This window comes from Taudactylus pleione, unplaced genomic scaffold (assembly GCF_031769625.1).
Source record: "Taudactylus pleione unplaced genomic scaffold, aTauple2 ptg000066l, whole genome shotgun sequence".
NCBI classification, from domain to species: domain Eukaryota; kingdom Metazoa; phylum Chordata; class Amphibia; order Anura; family Myobatrachidae; genus Taudactylus; species Taudactylus pleione.
The window spans coordinates 19687358-19713246 of NW_028284468.1; the positions used below are offsets into that span (position 1 = coordinate 19687358).

At 42.2% G+C, this 25889-nt stretch overlaps 1 protein-coding gene across 2 annotated transcripts in view; it reads right to left on the bottom strand.

The window, feature by feature from the left end:
* Positions 1-25503, bottom strand: part of GSG1L (GSG1 like) — a 222386-nt gene extending 196883 nt beyond the window's left edge. For both annotated transcript variants that reach the window (XM_088466735.1, XM_088466734.1), the window contains exon 1: positions 25064-25503. In XM_088466735.1, the coding sequence (XP_088322861.1) occupies positions 25064-25367 (304 nt within the window). In that variant the 5' untranslated portion in view covers positions 25368-25503. The remainder of the gene's footprint in view (positions 1-25063) is intronic.
* Between the last annotated feature and the right edge of the window lie 386 nt (positions 25504-25889).

The following is a 25889-nucleotide window of genomic DNA, read 5'->3' on the forward strand; positions in this document are numbered from 1 at the left end:
CTAACACTAATCTTCACCCTAACCCTCCCCTTGGTGCCTAACCCTAAGCCTCCCTCCTGGTCAGTAGCATAACTAGGGTATTTGGAGCCCAGGGCAAGTTAAAAAATGGAGCCCATCAAATATGTGCGCTTGCTGCAAAAGTGGGCAGTGAAAATGGCGGCGTGTCGACATAACACACCACCATTTCTCGTCACTCTGGGAACATTCCTTTCCATTCCTTTAGCACCTTAAAGCCCCCAATAGTAGTGCCCCTTTTGCAATGCCACTGTAGTAGTGCCCCTTATGCAATGTCCCCAGTAGCAGTGCTCCTTATACAATGCCCCTGTTATAGTGCACATTATTCAGTGCCCCCAGTAGTAGTGCCCCTTATGCAATGCCACCTGTTGTAGTTCACATTATGCAGTGCCCCCAGTAGTTCCCCTTATACAGTTAACCCAGAAGTGCCCCTTATACTGTACAATGGAACAGTAGTGCCCCTTATGTAGTACCTCCAGTAGTGCCACTTATACAGTGCCCCCAGTAGTGTCCCTTATGCAGTGCCCCTTATAAAGTGCCCCTTATGCAGTGCCCCAAGTAGTGCCAATTATGCAGTGCCCGGAGAAGTGCCCCTTATGCAGTGCCCCAAGTAGTGCCATTTATGCAGTGCCCGGAGAAGTGCCACTTATTCAGTGCCCCAATAGTGGTCACCTTATGCAGTGCCCCCAGTAGTGACCCTTATACAGTGCCCCCAGCCAGTAGTGCCCCTTATATAGTGCTCTCGGCTAGTAGTGCTCCTTATATAGTGCCCCTTACATATACTGTATAACACAAACACACACACACATAAAACACGGCCCTGGGTGCAGCAGCCAATGAGAGTCTGTATGACTCTCATTGGCTGCTAAAACAAACATACTGCTGCTGAGGATACACTCATTGTTTGTTTTACTGTGTAGTGCGGTCCACACTACACTGACTGAAACCACTGACCTGGACCACGACCCACCCTAGTGTCGCCGGTCCGACTGCACCCGGGACACGTGCCACGGCCGACCCTCCCTAGTTACGCCACTGCTCCTGGTGCCTAATCCTAACTATCGTAGTAGGTGCCTGACCCTAACCGTCCCTTCTCGTGCCTAACCCTAACCCTCTGGTAAGTGCCTAGCCCTAACCCTCCCACCTTGTGCCTAACCTTAACCATCGGGTAGGCACCTAACCCTAACTGTTGGGATAAATGCCTAACTCTAACCCTCCGGAAAGTGCCTAAACCTAACCCTAACCCTAAAAAAGCAAATAAAACAGCCTGGATCACAATTTGTCCACTGTTGAAACAGATTCTTTGCTGAAATCAGTGACTTGGTAATATAATTGCACACAGCAGGCTGTCCATCAGTAAGGGGCGTATTCATGAAGTACTGTAGTGAAAAACCCTGTTTAACTGAAAACAGGGTTTTTTACTGCTTTGTTCTATTCATGAAGTGGGTTACTGTGGAGAAGTTAATGACTTCTCCAACAGCGACCTCGCTCCGTTCATGGATCGCTACCCCATATGGAGTAGTGTGGGGAGAGTGATTCATAGAAGAACGGAAAGCTCAGCTTTCTGTTCCTCTGCAGTGTACAGATTCACCATCTGAGGATGGAGTAATCTGGACAGAGAAGTTGATAACTTTCTCGTCTGTATGTACATCATCGGCTCAATCGTCGCTCCTTTATAGACCAGTGTCACGACCAGAGTTGTTGTACCTGGCCGGTCGTGGTCTCTGCCTGTGCGGGTGCTTTGGTGCAGTCCTACTGGTGGCGGTGCTGGTGTCTGGAGGTTGGCGCGAGGTGCACGTGGATGTCTGAGGGGTACAGGCCATATGGTGACAGATAAGACTGGCAGTCCTGTCATGCTGGGGATTGCTGGTCGCCGCCATTTTGGTTTTGGGCATGTGACCTGAATAGGCCAATCAGGTTGGAGCATCTTGTGTTTACTCTCAGCAGCCTATCATGCACTTTCCCATGGTACTTAAGGGTGTTCAGCATGCCCTCTAGTTGCCAGTGCAACGTATACACAGCACAAGCTGTGTGAGAGTTCTCTGTGCCCCTTAGCTCGGTGTGATAATTGCAGACCCAGCAGTGCTCCATTTCCTGCTCTGTCACCTTCACAGGCTGTTCCTGGATACCCGCATCTATCCTGCTATACCTGTCACTCACCCCACGGTTTGTGATCCCTTCAGCTCTCTGGACTCAGAGCCCACTCCAGAATTTCAGACCTCTGTTCCTCAGTCACACCTCCATTGGACTTATTTCTCTGCCTGACACCTGTTCTCAGCCTCATTATTTGGGCTTTGTTTTTCTGCCTGATTCCTGTTCCCAGCCTCACTTATTGGACTTTATTTTCCTGCCAGACATTTGTTTTCAGCCACACATCACTTGGACTTGTTTATTTCTGCCAGTTTATATATCTATCACTGTTTCATGAATTACAATACTCCTATTAAATCTGCTGCATTTCTATACTGCAAACTCATTCCAGTTTCTTCTCCTGCATCCACCCGGGTTCAAAAAAGAATCCAAACCTGACAGTTTGCACTGGCCAAATGGATTCGGCCACTGGACAGGAGTCTAGAATGGATTTGCTACAGGGTACTGCCAATCGACTGGAAGGCCTGAAGGCCTCGCAGCAGCAAATGGCACAATTCCTCCAGGAGATGTCTCACAGACAAGATGCCTTACAGGCTTCCCTTGTCACTGTTAAGATTCCAGCGACCACCAATCAGCCCACACCGACGGTTCCGGTTCCCAGTACTCCACCTCGTCTGCACTTACCTATGCCCAGTAAATTTGATGGCAACCCCAAGATGTGTCATGGTTTCCTTATCCAGTGTGATGTTCACCTTACCCTTCAACCCTCCAACTTCCCTACTCCTAAGCCCAAAGTGGCTTATATTGTGTCCCTGTTGTCCGGACCCGCATTGGACTGGGTTTCCCCATTTTGGGATCAATCAGATCCTCTACTGGATAATTATTCACACTTTCTAGCATCATTCAGGAAAATCTTTGATGAACCTGGAAGGAAGTCTTCTGCATCCTCCGAAATTATGTTCCTCAGACAAGGGATTCGTCCTGTCAGTCAGTAAATTATGCAGTTTCAAACGCTAGCATCAGAATTAAAGTGGAACAAGGAGGCATTAACATCGGCCTTCTGGAACGGCCTTTCAGATCAGCTAAAAGATGACCTTATCTCTTTGAGTAACTAGGTGGATTTATGCTTTCGGCAATGACAGCCAGAGAAAAGCAGAAGTGATCATTCCAGGGTTCGTTCTGTTATCCCTCCCATCACTTCAACCCTTGGATCCACAGATGACGTACCTATGCAGGTTAACTGGGCTCGCCTCACTAATGAAGAATGGCGGAAACGACGCTGAGATAACCTCTGCATGTATTGTGGGGAGTCCGGCCATCTTGTAGCTTCCTGCTCCCGCCATCCGGGAATCCTCCAGTACTAGCCAGTCCTGGGGGCACTCGGTTAGGAGTAGTGACTCCGTCCCCAAAATGTGCTGAATCTGTTCTGCCCATAACCCTAGAATCGAAACAAGGTCCTGTGTCTGTCACCTCCCTTCTAGATTCTGGGGCAGCAGAAAACTTTATTACTCTCGGATTTGTCAAAAAACTCAAAATATCCTGTACTTCCCTTGTTCACCCTGTCTGCAGTTGATGGCAGCCCTATTGTCAATGACATAGTCTCCAAACGGACTCATCCTGTGTTGGTTCATATATGAGCCCTTTACTCAGAACTCATCAGTTTCCTGGTTATACCTAAGGCATCTCACAATGTGATTCTAGGATACCCCTGGCTATGTAAACACAATACCAAAATCGATTGGAACTCCATGAAAGTCCATTCCTGGGGTGTTGTTTGTCGAGAGTCTTGTGTTCCACACATTAAACCTGTAAGAGAAATTCAGACATCAGGAGATCTACACCTTCCCAATTCTTACAGGTCTTTCACTGACATGTTTTCTGAAAGTAAGGCTAATATCTTACCTCCCCATCGAGACTGGGACTGTCCAATCAATTTGATGCTGGATAAGACTCCTCCCCGAGGTCGTACATACTATTTGTCCTTGCCCAAAACCAAAGCCATGTTGGAGTATATTCGGGGGAGAACCTGGAGAAGGGCTTCATCAGACCATCCACTTCTCCTGCTGGAGCCGGGTTCTTTTTTGTGTCCAGGAAGGATGGGGGTCTCCGACCCTGTATTGACTATCGGGGCCTAAACGATATCACTTTATAAACCGATATCCATATCCTCTTATAACAGAATTATTCGATTGTGTCAAAGGCGCCACATTCTTCTCAAAACTGGATTTACGAGGGGCTTATAATTTCATCAGAATTCGCTCTGGCTACGAATGGAAAAACCATCTTTAACACTCGAGATGGGCACTTTGAATATTTAGTGATGCCATTCAGACTCTGTAATGCCCCTGCAGTTTTCCAGTTTTCTTTTGTAAATTAAATATTCAGAGACTTACTTTAAGTGTACGTAGTTGTGTATCTGGACAATATCATAATTTTTTTCATCTGACCTCCAAGAACATCAACGTCATGTTAAAGAAGTCCTGACTCGCTTGAGGAAAAATAATCTATATTGCAAACTTGAAAAATGCGTCTTCGAAGTTCCTTCCATTCCATTCCTAGGGTACATTATCTCAGGCTCTGGATTGGAGATGGATCCTAAAAAGGTTCAAGCAACTCTGGACTGGGCTCGTCCCACTTCTCTAAAGGCAGTACAAAGACTTCTCGGATTTCTAACTATTACAGGAAGTCTATTAAAGGATTTTCATCATTAGTGGCTCCCATCACCGCTTTAACCCTTAAAGGGGCCATCCCCTCCTGGTGGCCTCCTGTGGCAGAGATGGCATTTCAAATGTTGAAGCAGGCCTTTATATCGGCTCCAGTCCTAACACAACCAGGCACCAACAGGCCTTTCTTCTTAGAGATAGATGCTTCCTCTGAGGCTGTGGGAGCTGTTCTCTTGCAGAAATTCGAGGAAATAAGATCCACCCATGTGGATTCTTTTCTAAAAAATGTTCCCCAGAAAAGAGAAATTATGCAATTGGAGAGCATGAATTACTGGCGGTCAAGTTAGCCCTGGGGGAGTGGTGTTACCTATTTGAAGGTGCCAAGTATACACCAACCATCGAAACCTGTTCCTAAATTATATCCAGTGCATCAGTTCTAGGTTGGCCAGCTGGGCCATATTCTTTTCATGTTTTAGTTTTACTCTGACTTATGATTCTGCACCCCTCAATCAAAAAGCTGATGCTCTGTCACGCTCCTTTTCAGATTGCAATGTGGAAGTCCACAGAGAGACGCCGGTCCTAGACTCTAAGATCTTGGCTACCATACAAGTACAACCTCCTCCTGGGAAAACCTTCTTGGCTCCGGAGTTACGAAAACAACTTCTGTTTTGGACTCATTCATCTCGCTTCGCTGGCCACACAGGTATCTGTAAAATGTTAGAGATCCTGCAATGCTCCTATTGGTGGCCTGCCATGAAATCAGAGGTGGCTGAGTTCATTGCCTCTTGCACCCAATGTGCTCAACACCAAACATCTAGACAAGCTCCTGCCAGAGATCTGGTGCCTCTTCCTATTCCAACCCATCCATGGACCCATCTGTCAATGGATTTTGTGACAGACTTGCCGATTTCCAATGGCTACACCACCATCTGGGTGATTGTTGACAATTTCTCTAAGATGGTCCATTATGTTCCACTCAAAAAACTACCCACCACTTCTGAACTGGCTCAGTTGTTTGTACACCACAGATTCCACCTGCATGGACTCCCAACTAAGATTGTATCGGACCGTGGAGTACAGTTCATGGCCAGATTTTGGAGAGCTCTCTGTTCTACTCTACAAGTCAAATAAAATTTCTCTACAGCCTACCAACCTCAAAGTAACGGTTCTACAGAAAGGGTGAACTAGGACCTGGAGACCTTTTTAAGAATTTACATGTCGTCCTCTCAAGATAATTGGTCTGACTCTCTGCCTTGGGCAGAATTTGCGCACAATTCCTCTTACCATTCTTCATCCAGTCAGTCACCATTCTATGTGGTTTATGGTTTCCATCCTAGAGTTCCTGTATTAAAATACCTGCCAGTCTATGATGTTCCTGCAGTTGATTCTACTTTACGGAAATTTGCTCAGATTTGGACACAAATTCATGCTACTCTCCTCAAGACCTCTCAGTATTATAAACCAGGGGCAGATAGGAAATGCAGAACTGTTCCCAAGATGCAAGCAGGGGATCAGGTCTGGCTTTCCACCCACAACCTACACCTCAGGGTTTCATCCATGAAATTTTCACCCCGTTTCATCGGCCCTATCTCCATAATTGAGGTAATTAACCCTGTGGCTTACCACCTGAAACTCCCTTCTTACTTCAAGATTCCTAATTCGTTTCACATTTCCCTACTAAAACCTCTTGTTTTCAATAAGTTCCTCAAAGTTCGACCTTCATCTCCTAAAGTCCTCACTGAGAAGGGTGTAGAATTCGAAGTGAAACAAGTCCTGGACTCCCGCTTTCGTTATGAACATTTACAGTTCCTGCTGGACTGGAAGGGTTACGGCCCAATAGAACGTTGCTGGATTAAAGCAGACGATGTTCATGCTCCTGGCCTCATTCGCAAGTTCCATGCCTCTAACCCAGAGAAGCCTGGGAAGTGTCCGGAGGTCACTTGTAAAGGAGGGGGTACTGTCACGACCAGAGTTGTTGTACCTGGTGGATCGCGGTCTCTGCCTGTGCAGGTGCTTTGGCGTGGTCATACCGGTAGGGGTACTTGTATGGAGGTTCGCGCGAGATGCACGTGGATGTCTGAGAGGTACAGGGCATGTGGTGACTGGTAAGACTGGCAGCGCTGCCATGCTGGGGATTGCTGGGCGCCGCAATCTTGGTTTGGGCATGTGACTTGAATAGGCCAATCAGGTTGGAGCATCTTGTGTTTACTCTCAGCAGCCTATCATGCACTTTCCCATGGTACTTAAGGGTGTTCAGCACACCCTCTAGTTGCCAGTGCAACGTAAACACAGCACAAGCTGTTTGAGAGTTCTCTGTGCTCCTTAGCTCGGTGTGATAATTGCAGACCCAGCAGTCTCCTTCACAGGCTGTTCCCGGATACCCGCATCTACCCTGCTATATCCTGATACTCACCCCACAGTTTGTGATCCCTTCAGCTCTCCGGACTCAGAGCCCACTCCAGAATTTCAGACCTCTGTTCATCAGTCACACCTCCATTTCTCTGCCTGACACCTGTTCCCAGCCTCATTATTTGGACTTTGTTTTTCTGCCTGACACCTGTTCCCAGCCTCATTATTTGGACTTTGTTTTTCTGTCTGACACCTGTTCCCAGCCTCACTTAATTGGACTTTATTTTCCTGCCAGATATTTGTTTTCAGCCACACATCACTTGGACTTCTATTAAACCTGCTGCATTTCTATACTGCAAACCCATTCCAGTTTCTTCCCCTGCATCCACCCCGGGTTCAAAATATAATCCAAACCTGACAACCAGCAGCCACTGCAACCTCTCCTGTGCTTAGATACCGACACATGCACACACAGGACAGGATAGCAGACAGATGTGCATGCGCAGAAAGAAACTACTATCAGAAGACCGCGCAGGCAAGAGATGACGTCCTGCCAGAATCCTCTGCAGAAGAAAACAAGATAAGACTGGATCGCCAAAGCCCTGGTTATCGGATCGCATTGCAGGAAAAGTAAGCACACATGAATTGTTATGATATTTGGATATAGTGCGCTCTGGGGATCTAAACTAATTCCACAAACTGTGGCGGCACTTAATACAGAGGGGTCCACCTCTGTTGTTTGCAAATAATTAAAGAGAGAAAAGTGCACTCAACTGATTGAGGTTTATATTGTAGAGTCAGAAATAATGTTCTCAGTGTAAAACAAATCTACACTTTTATTTATTCTTAAAAATGGTCAGGTGGCCTTTGGACCCCTGTTGTCGGTTAAGTATGATGAATATAATACTCTCCTGGGAACTGCCATACGTTCCCCAGGGATACTGCTGTGCAGCCGTCAGTGAGTATAGGTGGTAGGGGGATATAAGAAAGATGTGTGTGGTCACCTCAGCCTTAATTCAACGCAGGGTGTCAGCGTCTCCTTCAGGCATAACTCTCTGTATAGTTTGTGCTCTTGGCAACTGCCATACGTTCCCCAGGGATACTGCTGTGCAGCCGTCAATGAGTATAGATGGTAGGGGGAGATAAGAAATATGTGTGTGGTCACCTCTGCCTTAATTCACTGCGGGGAGTCAGCGTGTCCTTCAGGGATAGCTCTCAGTATAATTTGTGCTCTCGGCATCTATTATATGTCCCCTAGAGACACTGCTGTGCAACCATCAGTGAAGGTCAGAGGGGGGATGGGGATTATGTTATATTGGCGGCGTCCCGCACATATACTCACCACTCCAGGGCCACTCAGTATAGGTGCTGTCAGTAATTCTGTTGTCCCGGGTGTTATTTGGGTTTAATGTCCCAGATGCAATCCTTAGCACGTTTTGCCTAGTTCAATTCACTCTCTGTATCATCAAAGTTTTTAGAAATGTCCACTAGAAAATCCTTTTTGTTCAAAGGTCCATATATAGGCACTCTGTAGGTTCAGACTGTTCTACAGTGTGTAGCAGTCTGCAAACTCTGCTTCCATTCTGCTTTATTGGTGCCTGCTGAGTATGGTCACATGCTCCGGCTCACTCCTTCATTGTCTGCAGTCACAGAGTAATCTAAAGTGGACTTCTCCTGCACTGCCACTACTCACACACCGAGGGCATCCCTGCACAGCCGACACTGTCAACACTCCTGCACTGAGGACACTGCCGGCATAATGCACTCAGGACACTGCCAGGGTCCCCACTCTGCCAACACTGCCACACTACCAACACTGACGGCACTTCAACATTGAGGACACCACTGGCACTCTCGTGTTGAGTACACTGCCAACAACCCGCACTGCCGACACTGCTGTCACAGTAAGTGCACTATTGGTGTATCCAACCCACACTGTATAACACACTGTATACGTGTTGGAAATTAGAAACTGAACTGCCACATGTTAGTGCCGCCCACTGTGTCGCTTAGCTTAGTCAGCCAGCTAGCTGGATGCAACCTTTTGGCCTTAACTAGATGAAAAAAATAATATTGTGAGGTGGTCAAAATTGATTGGAAATGACTGAAAATAAATGTTATTCAGGTTAAAAATACTGTAGGAACAAAAACAGGCCCATTTTATGTGATTTTAGCTGTTTTTATGATATTTTAAGAAAAATCCAGATCCAAAACCAAAACCGAAAAACAAAACACCAAGGGAAAAAATCCCAAACCAGATCCAGATCCAAAACCAAGGGAGATCCAGATCCAAAACCAAAACATGGGGGTCGGCGCACATCTCTAAAATAAAAGTGTAGATTTGTTTTACACTTAGCCTGAGAACATTATTTCTGACTCCACAATATAAATCTCAATCAGTTGAGCGCACTTTTCTCTATTTAAATAAACACATGAATTGCCATATTGCATTGATCTGATGCGATATATAGTGTAAAGTAACAAAAGGGTTCTGGGGATTTACATGCATAGACCCCTATAGGGCCTATTTATAAACAAGTTTTATCATACGCAGCAATTGATAAAACTTGTTGCGTATGATAAATCGTTCTCAAGCCAATCAGCTCCCAACTGGCATTTTGCAAACAGATGACAGTTGAGAGCTGATTGGCTAGAGCGCCATTATCATATGCAACAAGTTTTTTCTCTTGTTACATATGATAAAACTCGTTGATAAATAGGCCCCTAAGTCTACTGTAACCCAGCTAAGTTGTAAATGGCTCCGATAAAAAAGATTAAGGACCTGATTCAGCAGCAATCACAATTGCGTAATCACATGCAATGCAGCTGCAAAAATATGCTAATGTCTACCACCGCTCAGCCAGCATAGAGACGTTCACTGCTGCTTTCTCACATCTGTAATACCTTGCAGTACATCGGTACCATGGGAGAACATCGGCCTGTCATGCACAATTACAGCAGGTTTGACCTGTCTCAGAAACTGCTACTGTCATTACACTAGGCTTGCCTACCCTCCCGATTTGGCCGGGAGCCTCCCGAATATTGGGCGCCGCTCCCGGCCCCCCGGATAGGCAGGCAAGCCTCCCAACATTCCCCAACCCTCCCGACCTCCCCCAGAATACACTAGAAATCCCCGCAGCGGGGGGCGGTGACGCACTGAATCGCGTCATCATGGCCCCGCCCCCTGCTTCACAGTGCCGAAAGTAATGGCATTGTGGAGAGGGAGCGGGGCCACGATGATGTGATCATGCAGCCCCGCCCCCATCTCTGAACCCAATGTGTCACAGCTGTCCGGATATGCCCCCCGCTGTTAGCCGACAATCAGCTCTCTCCCGGAAGGAGGGAGCTGATTGTCGGCAAGTATGCATTACACGCAGTGAGTACTCAAGCTGCGTATTCAATTGCAGTGGCTAATTTTTGTACGCCCATGCAATCATGTTCAAACGGAAAGGCACCACTGCTTTTCTGCAACCACTCAACCGTCATCACCCCCAAACACTCACGGCCTGTCACTCACTCTGCGATGGATTCCTGTGTGTGTGCGTAATCGCAGTGCGATAACGGCACACGTGCAATGAGGTGCATACACTAGCATAGTACGCAACAATCAGCCGATCTGCATACGCGGTTGCAATTGCAATCCATGCTGAATCAGGCCCTAAAGTAACATGGGCTGTTGGACATGCAAGTAGTGGCAAAGGAGGTTAAGTGAAGAAACATGTATCCAGCTCGTCTTGCCACAACTTAGGCATCTCTAGCTCCCCTGCCTTAATGATGGACAGCCTGCTGTGTGGAATTAAAGCCGCTGACTTCAGCAAATAATCTGTTTCAACAGTGGACACATTGATATCGCTTTTGTGACATAGGTCCACTGCTGTTTGCTCTCTTTGTAAAGGTAGAGTTTATAGTTCCAATGCAGAGGTACTGTTTTCATAATATGATACTGGTTACACTGGCTGCAATAGAGTGTATCGGTTCAGCTGGACTTCTGTTTGTGACTTTTAAGTTTTAACCTCACTTGTTTTGATAGCTATGTTTTTTGGCTTTATTAACTTTGAGGTTTTTAAATATTATATTTTTGAGTCTGGTACAAGCATTATTTATAGTCATTTACTAATTTACATAATATTTATGTATATATATATTGATGTACAAATAAATTGGGTATTTTTTTAACTCCGGAAGACCACTATAATATCTTTACATTAACCAGCTGTTGCATAGTCCTAGTGCTGCTACATATTTTTACACGGTTGAGAAACTTTTTTTATTTTCATTTAAATTCTTTCTGTACAGATTTTTTTTAAATATTTAACTGCTTGTTTTTAACACACATATTCCATTATTTTAACTGTTTAATAAAAGTTATGTTTTATGAGTTAGTGCACCATTTACAGCCCCCTTCCTCTTTGTACAAATTGGAGAATCTCTCTTTTGTCTGTGGTAGCCCCCCTTAAGTCTGAATTAACAATTTATCTACTCTCATTTACAGTATATAGGGGTTAGTCAAAGACATTATTTGTTAAGAAATCTCTTAATGCGCTAGTCACTCTCTCTCTCTCTCTCTCTCTCTCTCTCCGGAATTTTAACAGAATGACCCCAAGAGAGTGACGGGCCCATAGGTAGAAGTTGAAATTCTTTAAAACAGTGTAAATGTGTAGTACAGGACTTGATAAAATGTAATCAGCTAGCCATCCAGTGGAAGTGCAATCATGGCCACCAAATCAACTTCTATTGTTAAGTGTTCACCTTAGACAGTGAATAGGAGTAGTAGTAGTTTCCTTTTATATACCCTTGCCTGTCTATAATCCCAATTTGGGGGTGATCAGACGTGGACACAGTTGCAGTAGCAGCTGTGACTTTTGTTGCAGCTCTACTGCCTTTATGTTAATGCTGCAGCCACACCATCGGACATTGCACCTGCCTATGGCAGATGCAGAATGTCTGAGGGACCTTGGCCACTGGTGTCAGTGGAACTCTGTCTTTAGATGCAATCGCTGACACTGACATACCCATGACACGCCCCTGCCTGTTAGCCACCCCCACAGTTTCCACCAAAAAATGTCTATTGAAATGTCATGTATCTCCATGCAATTTTGATCTGCATCCCTATGTGGTAACCAACAGGACGCATGCACAGTACATCTTAGATGCATGCTCAGAGGGAAAACATTGGGTGCTTTCCCTGCGTCCAACTCACAATCACCCCCTTTTAGCAACTGAGTCTCTGAATCTGTATACAAAGTGGTAGTGGTCGCAGCTTTTTTCAATCCAAGTTCCGTTGAGCTTCATATGCAGACTCAGGTGCACACAGATATAAAAGTGTTGTATATCAGTCTACTGGTGCATTCTAGTCACATCTCATTGCAACTTTACAGTACATGCATTTTCTGCATAAAAAAAAAAAGACGCCCGACGCTGGCAGAATAGCACGGGACCTGAAGGCTCACTCGCGCCAGGCAAGTCACACTACGTGGCATAATGAGGCTAGATGGATGTGGACACATCTGTACATCTAACTAATGTATACCTAGGTTCCACCCTGACCATCTCTCCCTTGCTCATGCACACCTGCGTATTGTCCCCCAGGCAGGCAAGAACCAGAACAGTGTAGCAGATATTTTGGGACTGTTTTGCTCCTGGACAAGAAGTTAGCAAGCAGAGCAGTGCCAGGAGTATGCAACATAATCTTATCTTATAATCCTTTGGAAAACAATTTTAACATTTGATATTGTGGGCAAAATTTTAGTTTAGTTTTCAATACAATTATATTTTGTACATATTATGAGGACTTACGGTTTAATTTACTGATGACTTGTGAATTCAGGGACTCAAGCATTTAAAATATAATTAAAACAGTTGGCAACTTTTTGACTGGTTAACAAATGAATGCAACAAACATCACAATTGTAATAGAAAAATACTGAATCTCTGCAGGAATATTTACAGCTGAGTAACTTTAATTTAGGTTCCTAGCCTTCCTGGCTGCATGCACTTCCCAGAGATAATTATCAATGTGGACATTACATCTACTATCCTAAAACTAAAACACAAAGTATTCTGTACATGTATGCACTACATCCATACAATGGCAAACTACATAAATACATATATAAAATCTGTCAATTGCTTTTCACAGAAAAAAGTATATTATTTTCATCATGTATCATTGTGGAAACTGCATATAGAATATACTGTACTTCCTCAGCATCACAAACCAAGTAAGAGAATATAAATATGCTATGGACTAGAAATGGATTTAACTCTCCACTATAATGGGTGTTTATTAAAAGAAAGAATACAAATCATACAATACATGAAGTTGAAGTCTGCAAAACCACACAATATACCACCAAAAAATAGAAACATTACAGACATGGTTCCGATTGGTTAGAGTGGTAAGTAAGATGGCTGGTTTGGTTGGCTTACAGTAATTACTCTGTGGCATATTTAGAAATAGGAAAGGATTAGAAGGACTTGGAGAGATGATCAGATGCAGCCGCAGGAACAATCGCATGTGCTCTGGTGTGTCAGCAAAGGCAGAGCCTGGCAATGTAAAGGTTGGTAATTGGCACAGAAAAGAAGCAGTCAGCGCTCACATGCAAGGGACAGTTATTACCACTAGCTGCTTCTCCGGAAGGTGTTCTAAACTCTCCCAATAGCAGAAAATACAAGAAAGGAAAAAAGCGCTCTATGGTAAGGAGATATGTAGACGTAAGGATGTGCAAAGGATTTGGGGTCTGGGTATTGTGAATGGCTAATGGCTATAGTGAATGGAGAATTTGAGTATTATAGTGAATATATGTAAATATATACATACACACACATGTGTATACACATATATATGTACATATGACTATGACTCTATATCAAAACAAATGTATGATGTCAGGTGGGCAATAACTTGAGGCTGGTAGTTGATGAATAATTCGGAATTTTTGTCCAATAGTTATTGTGAATGATGTTTTAATAATTAAAGCAATCAGTCTCTCTGCTTCTGACAGGTGGGCAACAACTGTGGGTTGGATGTTGTAAAATGGAAGGTGATACGATGTAATATAGTCCTTATAGAATGCCAGAGAATAGGATCGACTGGCCTTATGTAAATGGTATGTACAACACTGTCAATCTGTCTGGCTATGCAGGTAGACAAAAACTGTAGGCTGGGTGTTGGAATACGAACTCTGTTTTATGGTGAAAACTGTATGCTGTGGATACCACCTCCTCTGTAGTCAACGCCACCTCAAAGATAGGAAACGCAGTATCAGGATGTCTTGTGACACTATATTGCAGTTTTTAGGTAAGTTTAGACCTACTTACCCTGGGTGGATGTCTGCTGGTCTGACTCCTCCTTGCGTCCAGGTGGGCTAGGTGTATGTAATCGAGGGATCCATTTTGGTAGCATACAGATAAGTCAGTGTTTAACTAAAACTAATTTATTGAAATATAGTTGAACAAATTAACCATACACTGTATGGTATTACAATCTTAAAAAGTCAATATATGTCAGATAATGTTCCAACGCGTTTCATCCCTAATTTGGGACTTCTTCAAGGGCAAAAGGTCTTTGGTGTAACCCTACCTTCTATTTATAGAGCAATAATTAAGTAAAAAGTGCCAGAATGCGGTGGTGAGCCGCACTTCCGGGTTCTGTGGTCTGTGCAAGCGCACATCGCGCATGTCCGCACATAGAGCTACTGCTTCAGTAGTAAGATTGTGTCTCCTGGTCTGTAGATAGGCGGAGTCCTCCCATAACATAACCTGGCCCTGTGGTTACACTATTGCAGATTGTCTGCATTTATGACGGCGGCCATCTTTGGTGTGTTCTACACAAATGGAGCCTGATCATATCTATCAGTTGCTGTGTCACTGACCGCGATGATTGGTAAACAAGGAGCGGGGGCGTAGGGGAAGGAGGGGGGGAAGAGAAGGGAGGATGCCTATATGTATAATTAATACATTAATGGTAAACATAGCAAAAATTGGATCCAAATCTGATTAATAAATAAATAAATAAATAAATGGGATATTGAATAAATGAATGCTTTACCAGAGCCCTACTTTGAACAGGGAAAATAGGGTGTACGTAAATGATTCTATCAATTAATTACACACCGATAATTATGGGTTAAATATAATAAAAATAATAATAAAAAAAAAATATATATAAAAATAATAAAAAAAATAATAATATAGTGATGAATTCAATTCTGTATGTGCTCGTAGCTATCATAAGATTTTATAGTCAGTTTAATGATCAATGAACATATTACATCTAAATAGGTGTACTTGGGGAAATGATAGCATGACTGGGGTTGAATAGGTAGAGATAGATGAGACTAGAAGCCGTCACACAGTTGATATAAATAGCTTAATAAAATCATAGTAATATGGTAATATTGATGATGTATGGGTGTGTGTATCAATTAAGTTGATGATTTGATTAATCATCACTAGAAACCACAGGTTCAGTGACACTACACAGGACATCAATACAAAATGTACATTTATCTATGTGTCTTGATCAAGAGATGTATATATGCTGGTGGAACACACATCTGGTTGTATCGGTTTAAGGGTCTATATTTAAACCTTCAGGATGTAATGTTTGCAGATCATAAATCCACCTACTTTCTAATTTGTCTATTTGTGTTATTTTATTCCCTCCCCTCCAGTTGTAGTTCATCCTGTCGATCCCCCAAAATTTGAGACCTTTGGAGTCGCAATTGTGATTGTTCTTAAAATGTTCGGAGACACTGTGATTATCAAAACCCCTTAAAATATTTCTCACATGTTCATAAATACGGACTTTCAAAGTTCTTGTAGTGCGTCCTATGTATTGTAGTCCGCATGGACATTCCAAAAGATATATTAAGTTGTTGCTGTCACATGATAAGGATCCTCTGATTTTAAATTCCTTATTATTCTGGTGGGATGTTAGCTTGCAAGTGGGTTTTGTGCTCTTGTAACCCAATCTGGTGCAATTGCCACATCTCCCACAGTGGTAAAAACCCTCTTTGATGTTATCCCCTGCTAGGGTGACCTGTCTATCTCCTTTTTCTACCTTAAGATGATTTCGGACTAGTTTGCTCTTAATATCAGGGGCTTTACGAAAGACTACATCTGGTTTAGCTCGTAGGAAGGTTTTAAGGCTGCTGTCCATGCCCAAAATGTGCCAGTGTCTATTAAGTATCTGCTTGACTTTTTGTGATGCCCCGGTATATTGTGTCACAAAATAGGCTTTCTCTTGCTCGTTTTTGTTTGACAGAACCTTTTTGGAAGGATCGATCAGTTCTTCTCTTGGTGTAGCTTCCAATTGTTTAAAAGCTCCTTCTACTACCTCCATGTTGTATTTTTTCTCCATGAATTTTTGTTTTAGCTCTAAACCCTGTTCTCTATAGTCAGATATGTTGGTACAATTTCTTCGTAGGCGAGTAAACTGCCCCTTTGGAATCCCCTTTATCCAATTCGGATGGTGGTTACTGTGTGCAAAAATGTAGCTATTGACATCCACTTGTTTATAATGTGTCTTAGTATGTAGTTTAGAATCTTGGACAAAAATCTCGAGATCTAGAAATTCCACCTTCGTTCTACTGTAATTGGTGGTAAATTTAATGTTCCTATCGTTGTCATTGATATAATCAAGGAACTGTGTTAGAGATGTTTCATCCCCTCTCCAAATACACATCGTCTATGTACCTCCTCCATAGGACCAAGTTTGCCCCAAGTCCTGCATAGGACCAGATCTTATTGTCCTCCCATTGGCTCATAAAGAGATTTGCGTGACTTGGGGCAAACTTGGTCCCCATAGCTGTCCCTTTCTGCTGCAAGTAAAAATTCCCATCGAACCACATGTAGTTGTGGGTCAAAATAAATTCTATTCCACGTAGTAGGAAGTTACATTGTTCTAGATCCAGGTCTCCATCTTTACGTATATAATGACTAACACTATTGAGTCCCTGTTGATGGTCAATAATCGTGTAGAGTGAGGTCACATCGCTGGTGACCAACCAGAGATCTCCACCCCACTCCACATTTAACCCATAATTATCGGTGTGTAATTAATTGATAGAATCATTTACGGACACCCTATTTTCCCTGTTCAAAGTAGGGCTCTGGTAAAGCATTCATTTATTCAATATCCCATTTATTTATTTATTTATTAATCAGATTTGGATCCAATTTTTGCTATGTTTACCATTAATGTATTAATTATACATATAGGCATCCTCCCTTCTCTCCCCCCCCCTCCTTCCCCTACGCCCCCGCTCCTTGTTTACCAATCATCACGGTCAGTGACACAGCAACTGATAGATATGATAAGGCTCCATTTGTTTAGAACACACCAAAGATGGCCGCCATCATAAATGCAGACAATCTGCAATAGTGTAACCACAGGGCCAGGTTATGTTATGGGAGGACTCCGCCTATCTACAGACTAGGAGACACAATCTTACTACTGAAGCAATAGCTCTATGTGCGGACATGCGCAATGTACACCAAAGACCTTTTGCCCTTGAAGAAGTCCCAAATTAGGGATGAAACGCGTTGGAAAATTATCTGACATATATTGACTTTTTAAGATTGTAATACCATACAGTGTATGGTTAATTTGTTCAACTATATTTCAATAAATTAGTTTTAGTTAAACACTGACTTATCTGTATGCTACCAAAATGGATCCCTCGATTACATACACCTAGCCCACCTGGACGCAAGGAGGAGTCAGACCAGCAGACATCCACCCAGGGTAAGTAGGTCTAAACTTACCTAAAAACTGCAATATAGTGTCACAAGACATCCTGATACTGCGTTTCCTATCTTTGAGGTGGCGTTGACTACAGAGGAGGTGGTATCCATAGCATACAGTTTTCACCATAAAACAGAGTTCGCATTCCAACACCCAGCCTACAGTTTTTGTCTACCTGCATAGCCAGACAGATTGACAGTGTTGTACATACCATTTACATAAGGCCAGTCGATCCTATTCTCTGGCATTCTATAAGGACTATATTACATCGTATCACCTTCCATTTTACAACATCCAGCTCACAGTTGTTGCCCACCTCTCAGAAGCAGAGAGACTGATTGCTTTAATTATTAAAACATCATTCACAATAACTATTGGACAAAAATTCCGAATTATTCATCAACTACCAGCCTCAAGTTATTGCCCACCTGACATCATACATTTGTTTTGATATAGAGTCATAGTCATATGTACATATATATGTGTATACACATGTGTGTGTATGTATATATTTACATATATTCACTATAATACTCAAATTCTCCATTCACTATAGCCATTAGCCATTCACAATACCCAGACCCCAAATCCTTTGCACATCCTTACGTCTACATATCTCCTTACCATAGAGCGCTTTTTTCCTTTCTTGTATTTAATGTAAAGGTTGGCCCTGTGATCTCTGTCAGATCTCAACAGTAAAAACGTCATAAATCTTTTTTGTCTCAACAGTAAAAACGTCATAAATGTTTATGCCCATGTGATCGATGATTTAGAGACTTTGCTACATAATCCAATGCGATTTCTGGCCTGTTTAAATTATTTTGTTTGCTTTACACCTCATGGCCACAAAAGATTATTTTATTCCCTGTTCTTATAACTGTAAGACATTATACAGGGAACATTTTCAGATAAATTTTCCTAAGTATTAAGTGCACACAAAGGCTGTCACATACATCAGAGGCATACAGTAGCCGACATTTGACATGAGGGGGAGTGACCATAGAAAATTATGTGTTACTATATGCCCCTTATAAGGCCCATCTGATGAGTTATAAACTGGTGATGCACTAATAGTGGCATGGTCAACTCTGTGCCCCACCATGGGATTTCCACACCATTAGTCCGGGATTAGCAAACCTCTCACTTTGGACAGCGCTGCAGATTTCCAGACTGTCCAGTGGAACCCCAGATGAATGACAACCCTGAGCACAAAGGGGTTTCTCAATCCCTTGCTACTGTATATTTAAACTGGTCTTCCATTAGGTCAGTGGAGGAGGCAGCCACTCTACAAGTTGGAGCAGCAGAGAGATCAAGCCGGTGAGGCACTAACAGTGATGTCACCAGAGCTTTGCTACACTGTGGGATGCCTGTACACCACCCATCCAAGATTACTCAGCCACAGGACAGAGCTGAAGATTTCTGGACTGTCCAGAAGAATCCCAGGAATGCCCTCCCGCTCTCGGTAATTAGTACTGAAGTAATCACAAATGCAGTTATGGGCAAAAAGGACAGTGATTGCACTGGGACAAAATAGGTGCTGATTTTTAGGCTGTCTACACCACACACATACATATATCTGCTAACTGAGCCAGTAGGTGCAATGGCAAAATATATGTATACAGTATATCAGAATGCTGTATCATGTCATGACTCATATATAACTATACCACAAGTATATACGAATATATCAGAATGCTGTATACTGTATATCAGAATACTGTTCTGATTCATGTCATGACTTATATATCACTATGCTACAGGTGTGAGATTTGTAAGTGAATTTTATTATTTAAGGTAAATTAGGTTATGGGTTTTACCCTTGGCTAATTACACTGGGTTGGGTATGACATCCCACCGGCTTAATAGCTGCCGGGATGAAATGCCGACGCCGGAAGCCCGACAGAGGAGAATCACAATGGAGCATGTAAGTACCCTAACCCTACCCTTCTCCCCCCTAACCCTCCCTTAGAGGTGCCTAACTCTAAAACTCCTGGGGTGGTGCCTAACCCTAAGTCCCCCTCCAGGGGGTGCCTAAACCTAACCCTCCCCCCCGCACCATAAAACCTAACCCTCCTGGGGGGGTGCCTAACCTCCTCCTAGTGGTGCCTAACCTTAAACCTCCCCTTCCCCATACCTATTCCTTTCCTGGGGGGGTGACTAACCCTAAATTCCCCCGGGAGTGCCTAAACCGACCCCCCACGGCTAAGTGCTAATGTCGGTGCATTTGCTAGAAATACCAGATGTTCAGTCCGGCCCTGCTAGTAGACAGCAAAGATGCAGAGTGCCTGCTCTGAAGACATACGCAAACATACAATATAATTGCTCCATCACATTCCATACTATTGTCATGAAGTCATGAAAGGCTGCACTTGGCATAATGCTTGTGCCAACCAGTTCCATGTGCATCAGCTCTTTCAGCAACTTCATCAAGCTTCACTCTGACTCTGAGGTCTGGCACCATTCCCTTCTGCTATAAGGGTAGGCAAAAGTTCCATTACTAGGGTTGTGCAAGTGGTGCCATTGCACAGAGTGTAGGGCTCTGTGGGTGGCACCATTGCTGCCCCAAGAATGCTGCATCTGGCTAGCAGGGTGCTTGCCTGTATCACTACTGTATCACTACTGCACAATGTCACCAGTGCCTCTCTCCAGGCATGCACCATGCAGTCTGTGGGTGGCACCATTGCTGCCCCTAGAATCCTGCATCTGGCTAGCAGGGTGCTTGCCTGTATCACTACTGTATCACTACTGCACAATGTCACCAGTGCATCTCTCCAGGTATGCACCATGCAGTCTGTACAGCTGGCAGGCGCCCACAGCATCCTGAGGATGCTCCAGTCAATGCTGTATTTCCCCCTTGGTGCCACATTATGCTCTCAGGGGGCAAGGCCGGCACAGGCCACTTTCTTGACATTATCCACATAGTCACCTGATCAATGCCATGATGGAGGTGGGCTGTTCAAACCTGGAATCCCTGAAAAAGCACTGCTCATGTTGCAAATGGTTTCCAGCGTATCAGAATCACAACCTAGCTCCCTCATACTTAGACTTTCCAGCTGCCTGATCAAGTGTATAACCTGACTTGTTCGTGACCTGTACATTATTTCCCATGCTGGGAAATTTAAAGCCACTCAGTTGGGGTTAACGCACGGGTAAAACCCATTGACTATGCACTTAAAGGTGAAGGAATGGGTTAGCGGGGAAAATACTATTTAGCCAGCGGCTAATCTTAATGTGCACAGTTTCAATGATCTGAGGAATCATGATTATAGTATAATATTTGACTAGTATTTAATTTAATATATAGTTGAGTTATATAAATATTGTGATTTTATTTTGACCTTTGCTGACCTTTCACTACGAATCAAAGGTGAAAACTAGTCCTGCACCTCAATAACAACTGTTACCAATAAAATTGATCTCTTTATTAATTAATCCTAGTTGGACAATGGCTTAATGTTTGGATTTTGGAGAAGTCACTCCCCACCTGTTTATTTCTGATGAAGTCTGCCAATTGCAGATGAAATGCATTGGAATACAGCATTTTATTGATAGTGAAACTCTCCCTCATCTAACGTTAATAACATTCTTGCCAGGAAGGATGGATTTACCACTGAAACACTGTCCACTCTCATAACAGAATGGAGGGTCGCTAATTAAAGATAAAGCCCATGGAAGAGTGAAACAACTAACATGTGACAAACACTGCATGAAGATACAGCAGCCTGATGTTCTATATATGCAGAAAGGACAGCTCATGAGATCACCCCAATCAGCACAGGGAGCTCCAGAGATCAGCTCCATCATGTAAGACCATTGCAAGATCCAGACTGGAGTTGTTGGAACATCAACCTTTCATGAATAGTGAACTAAATGACACACTTTGACAAACCTCAATAATCTGGTCTACAAACATAAATCTGTAATGTACAAAGTTTAAAATGAAGCATTTTAACATTGTCTTTTTGCATTATTACTATTGTTATAATATTTGTTTTATGCAAATGCACATTTCTATTGTTCTTATCTTTACTTTAACAATATGAAATGTGTCACTTAATCTCAGAAAAACCTTAGAACATTTAAGTCTTCAGATCATTTCATATATATATATTTCATATATTGAGATGTTATTGTTTTTAAAACATTTATCTTTATTTTATACGAATAAATTCACTTTTATTTTAATGCCATAAAATGTATATTTGCCATAACTATAACATGCCCCTCTTACATGTGCATATATTACAGCACACCTACATCCTACAGCATGTTACTGCTGCTGTAGCTCTCTGTGATTGTCTGTAAATGGTGGGTTTGGAAAGAGCCACCAACCCTAATGGCACACAGAAACTTTCCAAGCACATCTGAAGCAAGAGGAAGCGCAGCTCTTTCTACCCATCCGATTATTCTGTGTACTCTTTTGGATTTACCAATCTGATACCTATACTGTAGCTTCCCTAACACTTAGGGGTATATTTATTAAAGTGCAGGTATTTAGAAGTGGAGATGATGCCCATAGCAACCAATCACATTCTAGCAATTAACTTCTAGATAAATGTTAAGTAGAATCTGATTGGTTGCTATAGGCAACATCTCCACTTCTAAAAACTCACACTTAGTAAACCTTAAAGTTGATTTATTCTGTTCTGTATTTGCGTGTGGTTTGTATACAGTATACATATAGTATAATGCATTAATTTTCCTTCTTATATGTTGAGAGGATTTAAGTACACCTCTGCACTTGCCCAAAACAGTAACTAATAGAAAATACTTCCAGTTGTCAGCTGTGACAGCAATTCAAAAATTGCTTATAATAGATATCCCTGCAGGACAAACTGCTTCTAACCACCCACGGCATGGGTCTCTTGCAATGGGCCTTGGGTCATATAACTGAACCGCCAAGGGATATAGATCTTCGTACAAGTTCAGGTTCCTTTTTACTTTAGAAAAAAACTGTCAGGTACAGTATGAGGACAGGAATGAAGAGTTGTGCTATGACACTTCCACCTGCTTCCTACAGTACATTAGTAATGCCATAGCAAGGTTACTGGCTACTGTGTCTATGAGAGTAGAAACATAAATGACACTGTATAACTAATAAGTGGATAAGTGAATATGTTAAAAGGATTTTTAAACTAGCACAATTTTAATGTATGATATTTTTTTAAATATAACGATTTATGCATTCTTAACGGTCCATTAACGTTTTTTTTATTAAAATGCTAAAATCATTCAAAAATATACATTACCATTTTTATACCATAACAGAGATTCAGATGTTTGACATTGTACATTATATACTTCTATTGTTCAGTGAGTGCTATCTATTGTTCTCTGTTATCAGTCATTTTCTGCAATTGCTAAGAGAGTCTACTCAGAATCATTTAAAGAGAATAGATGTTGCTGTGTGTAGAACAAGACCCTCCTATTCCCCACATACAAAACCTTAATTCAAATATATTCTTGAATCCTGAAACTTATTGGCAAATATACTAGAATACATTTTCTATAAGCCAAGTTATACAGTGAGTTCAAAAAGTCCCTCCACAGAGTGCGGTGTCTCTGGCTGCAAATCTCCTCTGCATTGTGCCTCGAAAACAAGGGACAGCACTTTCAACACTTAATGTAGATAAGTACATAGTGAATTTCTCTTTTATTTTATGTAAATAAAGCATTTAAAAAACATTATGTTGTCAGTCATGTTATTTAGCACAAATTCTCTGCGGGAAGACCTGCTTAGCACACAGTCACTGTGAAGGAACTTACCGTAGTTTAGGTTTAGCGGTTCCTTAAGTCAGATCTCTGTTTCAAATATGGCAGCTACCAGATAGCAAGTACTGTTTGTATTTGTTGACCAAGTACAGTATGAATGTTTGAATATATGGTCAAAAGTAACATCCCTATGCACACAATAGAGTAATCCATATCAATATACTGTATTTCCCACCTGTGAAAGGCATGAGAAAGCCTCAAGTGAATATTGTAACTTAATGAGTGTACACATGAATGCATTTAGCCAGCCACTGGATTGGTGTGTTCCAGTTACATACACTTTATTTCATCTGTGTCAATTTGTTTCAATGGTTTTGAAAAGCCCATCAAGGACATGGAGCTGATGAAGGTGGGCCAGCTGGAAGACATCTAGCTTTGCAGGTGTCTATTTTACTTTTCATCCTTTGAAGATCCAGCCAGAGAACTGCTCCCAGCTGTCTCTTAAGCTACAGCTATGCTCTCTTTTACTAAGTAGTCTCTACCAGTTATTGCACTCAAAGTATATGATGTTTTGCATACTTACAGGCCACCCTACAGCCAATGACTGGTAACTCAAAGCAAATTCTAGTCAAGTGTCATCCTTTACAAATATAACAGGTATTATGCATTTAAATAAAATGTATGGCCAAAGGGCCATTTGTAGTCATTATATAGAAATACATCCAAATTAAAATTTCAAAACAGAAAAAAACCTTAAAATACACAGACTGATGGCAGACTTACGCCAAGAATAAAATATACAGAAATGTCTGCAAACTTCAATAAGTTAATTCATTTGAGATTTATTAAGTCAACGATGAGCTGTCTGGCAGATATCTGGCACTTTATATTGGCAAACTTTTTATAACAGAAGAATTTGACTGGCCTGTCTATCTATATTTGAATTATATCTCCAAGCCACAGTAATTTAATTACATCTATAGACATTATAATAATATAGTGCATCACATCTTATAGAAATATAGCTGAAATCAACAAAAAAACATCCGCATACATTTAGTGCTATACAGACCTTTCCACTTTGTAAATGAAGGATTATTTATAGCTCATGTAATTGCAGCTCATTTACATTTTGAAATATAAAAAACTGATTTTCAAGTGAAATAATAACATTCAAGATAAATTAATCAGCCAAAACATATGATTGAGCAATTACTAATCATGCAGCCTTACTTTCACCAATAATAATAACTAATGAATATGATCCAGCATACTGGAGGTCTCCTGTGCAATGTGTTTTATAATGATCAGTAATAAATGTCATATGTATAATGTACACGGCATAGTGATGATGCCATTACAGCTTCCCAACACTTAGTAGCATTGTGAATAATTCTGTCTTAATTGAAAAGCCAGCACTCTTATATCATCCAAATGCAACAGACTAGCAAACAAAATCTGAGATGAATTCATAGGAACTTACCAGATCCATTAATATTTTCCTCACACGAGTACCATATTCCTGTGTGAAAGTATCTGAACAGAAACCTGTCATCTCCTGTCTCCCAGCTGTAGTGCACCACATTGGGGTTGCTTTCGTTGTGACTGTCATCGCCGTTGTAGTTGATACAGTTTGTCTTTGTGCCTTTCCCACAGTTTGGCTTAGGCACTCTCTGGGTCCCCTCACACCAGTATGTAGTAATGAATGCTGTAGTTGAAAACAAAAGGGCCACTAAGTTCAAACACACAGCAAGCAGCGCTCTGTGTCTTCTCTTTGATTTCCTCATAATTCACCCATGCCCAAATGGCATGCAGTTTGCGTAATGATGCTGAAAGGCTTTCAGTTCTGATTCCCTTATTCCAAACATATATGCAAATCCAGTTTCCAACTAAGCTGCGACAAGGATGAAATGAACATTTAGCTGCCAGTGTAACATTGTTATGTAGTTGTAAAGAGGCTGCAGATAAGATGCCTGGTGCGCGCACTCCAGCTACCTAAAGATGTCACAGTGTGCTGATAAGATCATATGTGCTCTGCCTCTCAGGAAGCCAGGATGCTGAGTTAAATCTGTTAACATGAGCACATGATATTGTGGAGATTGGAAAGCCTCCAATGAGAGACACCTGCAGGCTGCTAGGCATTATTGTCATTGTAGCCTATTTAGAATATAAATAATGAATGAAGTCATACAACACAGCTTCTGTTTACTTATAATAAATACCTTATTCAATAGAAATAAAATGCATTGATAACAGTATCAAAGGTTGAAGAATGACATGATTCCAAGAGGAAAGGCTTGGGTATTCAG